Below are 12,464 nucleotides of genomic sequence, written 5' to 3' on the forward strand. Positions count from 1 at the left end.
AAAAAAAAAATTATATCTACGAGTGTGTTCAAGTGAGTTTACATGTATGTCTCAAATAATGACAACCCGTCTGACCACTTGCCTACCATGAATTGAACGATGACTTCTTAGTCGATTATTAAGACCGATTCTCTTTTTATCACTAGGTTAATTCATTGATGATTAATTTGAATTAAGGTAATCCCAGACACCATCTAGTTTGGAATGGTAAGTTGCCAAATGTAATAATAGGCATATTATCTGCGATTCAAATCAATCAAACCAAAGAGGGTATGAAGAATAATTCTTAAATCAGGAAAACAGGGACAGTGGTCTATACTTTGCAAAACAATCAAAACTAGTAACAGTTTATCATAATTTTTCATAACAATTTATTATGAACGGAAAAAAAAATTGTTTGTCTTCCTTCATCCATCCTTTGTCGGGGGTTTGACCGGTTGTTTTCTTCGTTTCCATCTCCAATTTTTATTATAATTTTTCATTTGCTTCGATGGGTTAATTTACTATTTAGTATTTCGATTGTATAGAACTTGCAGAATAAAAAATAAAAATGATAAAAACGTACATATAACAACATAAAAACATATTAACAAAAAGAAAGGAAAATGTAAAAAATCATATAGACAATGACAACAAAATATGAAAATAAATGAAATTTAGAAGTAAAAAAAATTAAACCAAATCCTTACTGTTTTAAAAAATAAATATGAATTATCTCACCCTAAATAAATCAAATCTAATACGGTTAAAAATAAGGGTCATTTTTATAAATTTAACAAAACACCAAATTATCTATTGTTCGTGTAACAAAACTCATGAAGTTAACCATTTTCTAAATATTTCAAGTTTGTCCTTCTGCCTTTATTATCTTTCTCGCTACGAATTCTTTCATCGTCTTTTTTCTTTTCTGATTCTTTTTATACGTCGTTTAATCTTTCTATCATCTTTCTTCTTTATCCCTTCTTTCTTTTTTTCGTCGTTTAAATTTGTTAATTATTACCATCTTGTAGTCAAATGTAAACGATCGTGTATCAAAAGAATTAAAAAAATCATATACCAAATTTTGAAAAAAAATCGTTTAGATTTAAATCCCCAAATCTAAACGACTGTGTAGTAAAATTAAACGATAGAATTGAAAAAATAAATTGTAGTCATACGATCATCTACCAAACAATAGTCAAGTCTAAAAGATATATTTACGCGCACATTATTGATGACGTGATTAACGGGGCATTTTTTGTATTTTACACCGTGGGCCTCTGGTCTTTTTCCGTATTTAGAATTGTTATATACAGTATAAATACTTTACGGCTTTGTTATATTTTTGAAAATATCCTTAAAAATAAATAAACATGTATTATCTCATATTAAATACTTCAAACTAAATCGAATAATAAATATCTAAAATCAAATTTGAAATTAAAAACTATTTTCATTCTTTTTTCTATATATCTCCTTACGAGTATCTCATTTTTTTAAATAAAATAAAAACCTACTAGAAATTAATAATGAATATTTAAACGTTGTATTTATGTAATATTGTAAAACAGATAGTCGCAAATATAACAATTATATTCAAAATAGTTAAGTACATAGCAACCTTTTAAAAAAATTGTAAATATAGCCGGAGCCACTTTACCATATTCCGAATTCAATGGTTTTAATAAATCCCCTATAACAATTCGTAAATCTATTCTATCATTGATAGACCATGTAACAAATGTTGGTAAATCTATTCTATCATTGATAGACCATGTAGCAAATGTTGGTCTATTACTAATAAACCGTGAGAGTCTATCACTGATTGAGTTTGGTATATTTGCAATTTTTTAAAAATATTGCTACATACTTAATAATTATTCTAAAAATTATTACCCATTATAATTTAAATCGGTAGACTATTCAAGCGTGTTATTGTAACTTAAATCTATTTGATTAGGGTAGTAGGAGAGAAAGCCCTCAAAAGAATATAAGCCATGATCTATACTAAGCAGATTTGGGCCACGCGAGAAACAAAAGGGGGCCTCCTTTTACGTTGTGGCGGCAAGTCAACACATGAAAGCTGCCAAACAAGAAAAGGGAAACTTCTTATAAGAAAGAGGGGACAGGTGAAGCCGGTGAGAGTTTAGTTTTAACATCTCAGGTTGAGCAATATTTTGGAACTAATCCCACAAAGCATATCTCATCAGTTAATTTCCTCACCTGAACTTAATCCATAGCCGAAGCAATTCTCTTCCAAGTTGCTGTGGAGATCTTGACGAAGCTAAGCTCTCTGAGCTTTCCTGCCGCTTGGGAGGCTATTTGGGCTGAAGAATGATCTTAACAAACTCACAAGCACTGTTTCAACCATTTAAGGATGTGGTTCTTGATGCAGAGATACGTCAAACAAAAGTCACTTGCCGGAGTATTTGGCTCCAAAAGCTGGAAAAAGCTCTTTACGAATTCTGTCTATTTATATTCGTACAAAAATCAAATATAATAAATTTTATCTTTTTATAGCTTTTTTCTACAGCGTAAATAATTTGACAATATTTCTATTTTTTAAGATCCCTAAAAGAAAAATAGCACCTCTAAACAAGGGAAAAAATATGTAAAAATAAGGGAAATGCAAGGATACCTGAATGAGTTGAAAGTTGAACAAATATGGCAACAAACCTAAGGCGAATCACTTTACTCATAGTTTACTGATGCTGCAAAGGAACTGCTAACTTTCGAAGTTTGCAATCAATTTCACTTTCTGCAATAATATCAGCCAATTTCCAACATATTCATAGGCTTAGAACCATTGCTTTTTGCTATCCATATCCATTATGGCGTCAAACCAATAACAATTATATATTCAAAAGATCAAAAAAGGAAAAATAATTGAAATTGGTTTTGTTTGACCAAAACAGGATTCTCTTCTCCCTATAAAGATAAAAATAACTTGGGAGATTGGTTTTGTTGCAATAATTGAAGCTGCATGGTGGGGAAAATCTACTCAATTAATTCATATATGTGATCTTCTTTCCCGGTGCCTGTTGTTGTCGTCAGCATTGGACAAATTGTCTCCATATTTCTAAAAGTCAATAATGAAGGCTTAAAATTGAAAGACTAACTTGCAGACTATAACCCACAACTTTCCTAATGAAACCATTTTGAAATTGAAACATTAAGCTTATACTTTGTAAATAAAGATGACAACTAAATGATACAAATTCAGACCTCTTGACCTTCAAAGTAAATATCACTGCTGCAAAATGTCGAAGCTTTGAGGCCGAGCATTCGGGTGAATCCTCTGTTACAAAAGATTTGGAAATGTCTGCTTCAAATAAGAAAACAAAGTACATGATGAAGTGTTCGTAAGAAATATGAGGGCACAGAACAGACTATAAAAATGAATACTGGCACAGAACAGACTATAAAAATGAATACTGCCCACATATATCCTTGCGAACGTAACAAATCTTCAACCTGATACGGGTGAATTGTTCATCTCCAACCTGATACAGGTGGTTGTCCATCTCCTTTCTTTCTTCTTCCCAACACTAGGTGGAACAAAATCGATTTGACCAGTTGCTCAGCTACATGTCTGAGCAAAGGAGTCATTTTCATTTTTGAGTAGTGTTAGCTACAGAGACAGAGACAAAATGATTGATTTCAACACTAATAAAAGTCCCCAAATTTCATCTAGATCTTTGGACAGAGCTCCAGAACAATGCTTCGAGATATAGTTTGGCTACAAGTGATGAAAACCCGATTAAAAATTCTCTCGGATTGATTTCATAGATGGAACTGTTTATACATGAACAAATGCTGTTGAAGTCGCTGTACAGACTTTAGTTAGCAGTACAAAAATAAAGGGAGGGGAAAGAACTTAGAAGGTAAAACCTAAAAGAACTACTACGATAAATTGAAAATATATAAGCCTATAAATTTGAAGTACTTCCAATTCTAGGGAGAGCAGAAGAGATAAAAAGGCAGAACGAATCCTGGTTGATACTAATTCATACTGGGAGGTTCCGTTTTGTAGCTTCCATTTTCAAAAGAAGATCTTTAATATCTGCCTCCATCCGTACCTTCAAGCTAGAATATTCTCGATGAGCCCTTTCTAGAGCCTGGAGTTCCTCAACTTTCTGCTTGCGCAAATCCTCAGCTTCTATCAAACGCAACTTGGCAATTCTACTTGTGTACTCTTCATCAATTTTTTTGTTTTTTGCAATAGCAATCCGCTTTAAACCTTCTGCTTCTCTTCTGGCATCATCAGCCCGTGCTTGAAACATTTTGGCCTCTGCAAGTTTTATTCTAACAATACTGTCCAATTCATCAAAAAGGGGTTCCCTGTGAGAACTTATCTGCAATTCTGGCTCCATTACACGTTTGTCACTCCGTTCGTAGTTCAAACTAGGATGAGCATTCGCTGCTCTTTCCGTTTGGGGGACTTTTTCAGAATATACAGATTTCAACCATGGAGCTTCCTGACATGAACCTGAAATTCCATTGCTGCTTTTTGATTGATCCTTTCCAGATGGAAGTCGTGTCTTGCCTAGCTTGGAAAAGTCAGCATCTGAAATCACACATGAAATAAAAACAAATACAAAAAATGGGTAGAATTTAGCAACATTTGAATTCACACCAACCAAAACAGGACCAAGCATGAGAAAGAAAATGTGCAAATTTCCCAAATTGCTACTAGGCACTACTACACATATAGTTCCAAATTTCCATTACTAAGCATCGAGAACGGCACTAGTGAAGTTGTTATAGGCACTAATTCAAATCTTGAGAAGTCATAACTAAAATGAACTTGTCTTATCATCAAAGAGCATTCCTAGGGCAGACCCACAAGCCAAGCTGCTCATCAAAAGAAAAGCTGAATGCACAGAAGGTCATAGAACAATCAAATCAAGGGACCGTTTCGCAGAGAAAATAAGAAGAATTTCCACGATGGTATACAAGTCTCTCTAACAAAATCGGATTAGACTCATATTGACGGCTAAGAGGCATACAAGTCTCAGAAATTTTGGCAAACAAAATAAAGGAAGGATTTGAAGGAAGTGCTCTTATGTAAATTCCTTACGGAACAATGGCAAGATAAATTCTCCAAACCATAACAACCCAGCACTAAACAGATATTCAATGAAATCAACTAACCAAAAAAAACAAAACATCAAACGTAATACGACTATTTCACTGTAGTGAAGGATATCAGTGTCACTTGCAAGGCAATAAAAGAAGGCAACACGAAAAACATGAATTTTAACTTACCAGAAATGAAACTCATGATATGAGTGTACACCTCAGGAAGATTTGACTTATTGGCTAGTCTTGACAGCATGTGGTCAGCAAGTTCATGAAGTTGTTTCCCTCTCACGTCCTTGCTGGCAGAGAAAATTCTTTTAACGTATTCAAGTTCCCTGGATAGAGTTTCAGCCGTCCAAACCTTGGCAAAATTCTGAAAAACCTCCTTCACGAACCCAAACATCTCTGAAGGATGATCACAGGCAACACAATGAAACTGCATTTCAGTTGCTCCTTGGTCCCCTGACGCACTAGGACCATTTCTAATATAAGATTCACGTAAGGCACAATCCACATGACACCAGTGAAGACAAACATCACAACCAACCCAACTACATGTGTTAGACGCCATATCAAATTTTGAACAAACAAGACACATACAAGCACTGCAAAATCCGTTTTTTGGTCCACAAACTTTACAGTCACACTCGTCCACAGGCAAAAGATTCCTACATGTCATATTTCTGCATCTTAAGTTTAGAAATATCTCGGCTAAGTCTGCCGATCCAATAGCACTTATTTCCTTAAGGAAATCTGGTAGACCAGTCTTTAGAGCAACCAAGATTTCCAACTGTGCTCTGTTGCATTTAAGTAGCATATCCATAGTGATGTCCGACCTAGTTTGCAGTGTTTTTTGGATAGCATATAATGGACCACGTTTGTCTGCTGCATTGGACATGATCTCAAAAATACTTGCTTTCAGATGTTCTATGAACTGACCTGTCATCTCATTAAATTTCTTAGCCATTTCATTCACTGGATCAGTAATTAATCTGGCAACTACAGTTTCAATCAAATCTGAACCTGCCATCGAAAACTTATCCTGTTCCTTCAAGCTACTAGCTCTATATAAACTACCACTAACCTCTTTCACTATTCTTTTCTTTTCCAAATTAATAGTTAATCCACCATCATGAGATACTACTCTTAACGAAGGTGATCTAACATCATCATTAGACTTGGAGTTTCCTGCCAACTGTTTATGAAAGCTTAATTGCCTATCCAATCCACTGACAATTTTTGAGCTATCTTCCTCACATGAATGATGACGCGTAATGGTTTCAATGTTCGGAATACCATGGGATGATTGAGACGGTTGAATGCCGCCATTGCCGTTCATCAAAATTCTTTGATACAAGGGAAGTTCCTTCGACTTAGACTCATTCTGTGACTGTCCCGCCCAAGCTCCTTGAGAAGCCTGATCAATTCCCTGAAATATGGGGCGACTTCCAACTGATTGTTCGAAGTTGTCCATTGAATTCTGATTCAAAGAACAGCTTGGGTTGTGAAAGAAAGAGTGAGACCCTGAGAAAGACATTGATGGGGCAAATCCATCTGAATTAGTGCAAAAAGTATTACTCAGGGACTGAACACTTCTTCCTCGGCTTGGGGAACTGGGTGCCACAATTGAATCAGCAGTGGCACCAATAGGTAACAAAACATTCGGTAAGCTTAGAGAAAGATCAAGAGGCTCTAACGTAAGCTTTTGATTCCTCTGCCTAATATCACCAGATTCATCCACTCTCTCGAGTTTTCTCACAGGAGATCTTGTGAACAACTCAAACCCCCTGGTACTTGGCCCTTCCATATCATTGTCCCTACAAATTTCAGCAGCTCCATGTTCTCTGTCTGCCCATGCTCCATCTTCTGTAGAATATGCAGCATGAGAGGTTGAAGGACTAACGGCCACACTTTTTCCTTTGTCTCTAAAATTATGAGTCATTGCCTCGTTAATTTTTGTTGCCTCTCCGTCTGACAATTCTTTTTCTACATCTTTGTCTGGTACATCAAAATCCGTAGTCTTCATATCTGGATCAATGCCCTTGCTTTCCTTGCATTTCTCATCCAACTGAACTGAAGTCTCTAAAGAGTTCTTGTCATCTGCCTCAATACGTTGTTCTCTTTCACTGGCTAAACTGTCTTCCAACTTGTTGCCTTCATCAGCCACAACATCCACCTCATCCTTGGTACAACTCCTAAAATTATTCGACACATTCTGACTTTCTGACAAACCAGCATCGTCACAAGCTTCTTTTGATTTAGTCATATCCGTGCCCTTGTCCAACAATTCAACCTCGGCTACAACACTAACTTTCTGATCTTCTACTTGGCTCTCACTTGCAACCTCCCCCTGATCATTATCAGCCTCCAAATGTTTTTCTGCTGCCAATTTATCCTCGCTCTCAGGGAAAGATTCAGCTTCACATCCAACTTCAGATTTGGGCTCAGACTCAGGTTCAACATTTAGTTCAGCTTCAGGTCCCATAGCAGGTTCAGCCTCAGGATCAGGCTCTAATTCTCCTTCCTCCATCTCACTGTTATTACCACTTTCAACCTGCAGGTCCTCCCCTTTCTTCACCTCCACACTCTTTGATTGCTCACTCTCTGAGTCCTTCGACCATGTTGGGGACTTAGACTTCGATTCCTGGGCTCTCATACCCCTTGAAACCAAACTAGGTGAGGCTCTTAACTTAGATTGCTCGCTACTAGAATCTTTAGACAGAGACGGGGATTTCACATCCCTCAATCCCTTGGGAGAATTCCTCGCACTCCCTCTCTCTTCCAATCCTCCAACAACCCCACCTCTGTTTCTTGCTCCCTCGTCAACATCTTTATTCCAGCTCCCAAATCTCCGCCAAGAAGACACACTGCCTTCTCTCCTTGACCTGTCCCGCTCTGATCGAAACCCTTTAGGATACTCTCTGCGAGTCCCAGAGTAGCTTTCCGACCTATGAAGCGCAATACGGTCCCCTCCACCGCCACCTCCACTACTACCAGCATAACCCCTACTCTCTCCACTTTCCCGAAACCGATCGAACCCTTTCCGCCTATCAAACCCTTCAAAATCATGATCTGACCGCTTACGCACCAACCTCAAACCTTCCCGATCCTCATCCACCGATCGATCCCGATAATATCTACCAGACGAAGACGACATATTCTTTCGTACAGCCTCGGATTTATGATAAAACACACGATGTGAGGACGACGTCCGACTCAACACGGGATCCTTACCCGGATTTTTCTCCGCATACGAATCGAGATCGTCGCAAGACTTCAGCCTCTTCATCGCGAAATCAAACAAATGGCAACAACAACAAGAAAAACAACAAACAGAAAAAGAAAACAAATCCCACGAAAAGGAGATTAAAGCTAAAAAATTCTAAACCTCCGCCGATAACCCATATCAAAATTTGAAGAAAAATGTCCAGATAGCTAGGGCTTGGAACTTGGAAGAACCCTAGCTTTGAAACACGACAGGTAAAAGAGATAAACAGAAGGAAAATAGAAACATAGAATGAGTTAGCGGAAAAGGGAGAGGGAAGGGAAGGCAGTGGTGGGTGTGGGAGACTGACCGGCAACGGCAACGGCAACGGCGACGGCGAAAAAGAGGGAATTGAGAAGGGACAAAATGGGAAAATAGGAAAAAGGAAAATTCATCATGGGGAGGTTTAAAAGCCGAGTCCAAAGTAGTCAACGCAGTATAATGGGTTTTAAGCAGCAAAAGAGAGAGAGTTTGATACGCAAAGTGTTGAGAAGAATTCGCAAATTGCAATATTTTAGTGTGTGAAAATGGGACTGTTCTTCTTCCTCTCTCTCTCTCTCTCGGCTTCGCCAATGCAAAATTCCCAAAATTTGAGAGACACAGTGGCGCTCTTTCTACTTATTTTCTCATTATATAGCCTACCCAATCCCTGTCTAATTTAAGAATTTGCAAAAATAACAAAAATAAAATTATTATAATAATGTCATATGAGCAATATACAAAAAAATATATATTACAAACTATTTTTCTAAATTCTTTTTTTTTCCTCTGATTACAATTTTTCTAAAACTTAACCAATTCTACAAAATTCAAATTTTCTATTATTTAAAAAATTATAACAATTTAGGTTTTTTTCTTTTTAATTAGGTTTATTTTTGTTTTCATCTTACGATAATTTATATAACGGTCGAATTCTTAATCAAAGTCCAAAAATAATCCTTTGAAAGATTCTTAAGTTTGCAACTTTACGTTTGTTTATCCGCTAGATCTTTAAACTTTCAATTTTGTTTATAATAGAACCCTAGTTATTTAAATTATATATCTAGCAAGTCATTGATGTTATTCCACATTTTTTTCAAATTCACTTTTTCTACTAAACATAAAAGCGAAAGAATAGAATATTATCATTGATTAAATAGTATTTAATTTCTCAAATTGAGTCAATATGGCATAACATTTTTATAATTCACATATATTCAACATTGAATTAGTGGTTTAAGTCGAATATTTTGTTCTTAAAATATAAACATTTTTTAAACTAATAACTAAAACAAAATTTAATAATGATGAAAAAAATGACGTTTTATCTCTTTTTTGATTCATTTCAATTACTTCTTTTTCTTCCATTTCAAACACAATAAGGTATTGTGTATCTTAAAATTAAATAATTTAATTTTCATTTCATGTTTACAAGATTAAAAAAAAAAAAGAAATCTTATAATATACATGACCTATTTAATCGTATGTTTCGTACATTTAGTTTCTAACAACATAAACGTAGGTTAAACATCGATTCTTGTTTTTCCTTTGTACTTTGAATATTATAATTTCTAGCTCCACATTATAAACATTACTATTACTATTAGTATTTTGGGTCGGAAAAAAAAACATTTTGATTGAATAACAATCAAAAGAATAGTTTATGTATTTCAATATTTTAATAAAATAGTAGATCACATGCTTTGTTATACTATTATTATTAAATAAATCCAAAATTCAATCAATAATCTAAAATTTTGGTTGAAATTTCCATTTGTACAACAAATAAAAGTACTTATGTTTCTATTTTTTACCATAGAATTTTTTAAGCAGAATACATATTTACTTCTTTTGTGTATAATTTATATTTATTTTTTTGTTACACATTTATTCCTCAAACTTTGATTCCAATCTAATTTTCAATATTTATTCTCATAATCTAGATTTTCCATTAAATATTCAACTTTTTATGGTAATAATGTGTATGGATTGTCTTAAAATAATTATAAGGTGAAAATTGTTTTCAATAATGAGAAAAAAAGAGTGAAACTTATTAATTATAATTTTTTTAATTAGTATACATTAACGTTAAATAATACAAATGAGTAGTAAGTTAAGATTTGAGATGAAAAGTGTTAGATCTTGAAACCTATAACTAAATTATATTGAAATAAAACTCAAACTACAAAGATAAAATTGTAACTGTTGAAATCCTAAAAACAAAATTAAAATTAAATTTAAAACTTAAGAACTAAAAATGCACGACATTTTGAAATATAGGGATCTAACATAAACTAAAACACAAAACTTAAGTACTAAAATACAAATTGAAAAATGCCAAACCTAAAATATGGTGATAATTACCATTTACGCTCTTCAACTTTTATTTGTAATAATTAGACTCTCAAACTTTCATAAATATTAAACTTGAACATATATACTCACAACGGTTAGATGTTGGTCTCCCGAATGATTAAAATAAACCCTTTAAACTCGTACATTTTACACTTTCTACAATTATTCAATTATGATGGTTTATTTTTAACACCTATAAAATTTTAGAGGGCATTTGGGCCGTTAATGGGGGAAAGGATTATGGAAAACCTAAGATTAGGTTTTCTATAATTCCTTTATCTCTTTTTCACGTTCCACTCATTCCCCAATCCTTCTCACTTCTTCCTTTGTCCTCCCCCAAACATATACCATCATAATACTATTATCATAATATTCTCCCCAAATACACACTATCATAACATTATTTATAACAATTCTTCCTCAAACGCGTACCATCATAACGTTATCTATCTCAATCATTTCCTAAATGCATACTATCATAACACTATCTATCATAATTTTTGACATTAAGACTATTATAGTACTAAGATTATCAATAACACTAACATTTCCATAAATCAACAATTATCCAAAGGGCCTCCTTGAGAGCCTTGTGATGAGGTATTGTGTTGAGCAGTTAAAGAGATCCACTTTTGAGGAATAGAAAAGGGTGAAAAGAAAAGACGTTAGGGTAGCCGTCCAGGTGGCAAATCAAACGTCAGATGTAAGATTGTGAGTATTGGCTTTGACGAATTGACGCTTTATTGAATATCGTCACGTCGCTGCTTTCTGACTCTGACATTTGAAAAAATTTATTTTTTTTGACTTTTCAATTTGAAATTCTTCGTTTCTAATCTTCACCGTTGGATCGCATCTGGGTCCGACTTTTGTACCTCACATGCACCAGATCTTATGCCACGTGTAGGGTAAAGTGAGGCCCACGGTCAAATGTCAAATTAATTGATTGTGGGAAAAACGATTCCCCAAATTTTGCTCTCTTTTTATTTATTTTCGAATGGCTTCCCCTATTTTTCACCCCTTTCTTTCTTATACTATAAATTTTGAACTCTATATATTCTTTTCAACTCACCTTGATATTATAATATAAATACAAAATTTGAGTTGTATTACATGTGATTTTTGAAATTAATTATAATCTGATTTCAATTTAGTTGCCGACATGTTGAGTGAATATTCAGATTAATGTGTTAATTGCTTTAGATAACATAATTTTTTTCAAAAGAATTAATGAAACGGTAAAATGTAAAAATAAATGAAACAATATATTTAAAATATACAAACTTACAATTTCAAAAAATAAAAATAAAAATCTTTTAAAAAAACTTTATAAAGGAAAAAAGTGCACTATACATTTGCACAATTGATTTATTTTCGTACGATAAAATGAGCCTTTGGTTATAATTGAATTGAGATTTTTATCAATATGGGAACATAAAAGTGGGATTGAATTAACAGGTTTTACAATTAAATATTAAGACTTCTGATTTTTTTTCAATACAAACTCATTATATTTCGATCCTACTTGTGTTTAGAAGAAAAGGTTAAGATGAAAACATGGCTACGGTGGTGAAAATAAATAATATTCTTTACCCATAAGTAAATTAATAATAGCCAATAAGAACATAGCTCAACCGATACCAATGTATGCCAAAAACAAAAAAATCTATTGTTCAAATCGTCATCTCTATTTTTACTAAAAAATAATAAATAATAGCATCAGACTAAGAAAAAAAAAATACCAAAACAACATAATCAGTTATTCATCACAGCAAGTCAACTCACTAGCTTTTGAATAATAAAATTG

The 12,464-nt window shown here is 34.0% G+C and overlaps 1 protein-coding gene across 1 annotated transcript; it reads right to left on the reverse strand.

The window, feature by feature from the left end:
- Window positions 1-3,725: 3,725 nt before the first annotated feature.
- LOC103499941 (protein OBERON 4) lies at window positions 3,726-8,927 on the reverse strand. The gene is made up of 2 exons (XM_008463095.3): window positions 5,248-8,927; window positions 3,726-4,546 (listed from the first exon to the last, which is right to left on the reverse strand). Exons 1-2 carry the CDS (start codon window positions 8,348-8,350, stop codon window positions 3,987-3,989), a joined length of 3,663 nt encoding a protein of 1,220 aa, XP_008461317.1. The 5' UTR covers window positions 8,351-8,927; the 3' UTR covers window positions 3,726-3,986.
- Window positions 8,928-12,464: the final 3,537 nt, after the last annotated feature.

The sequence above is a fragment of the Cucumis melo genome, chromosome 1 (assembly GCF_025177605.1).
Source record: "Cucumis melo cultivar AY chromosome 1, USDA_Cmelo_AY_1.0, whole genome shotgun sequence".
NCBI classification, from domain to species: domain Eukaryota; kingdom Viridiplantae; phylum Streptophyta; class Magnoliopsida; order Cucurbitales; family Cucurbitaceae; genus Cucumis; species Cucumis melo.

Excerpts from the sequence above, each read along its gene's own strand:
- LOC103499941 (XM_008463095.3), bottom strand. The coding sequence starts at position 8,350 with ATGAAGAGGCTGAAGTCTTGCGACGATCTCGATTCGTATGCGGAGAAA. Across the intron at positions 4,547-5,247 it reads TATCATGAGTTTCATTTCTG|ATGCTGACTTTTCCAAGCTA; the intron begins GTAAGTTAAAAT and ends GTGTGATTTCAG.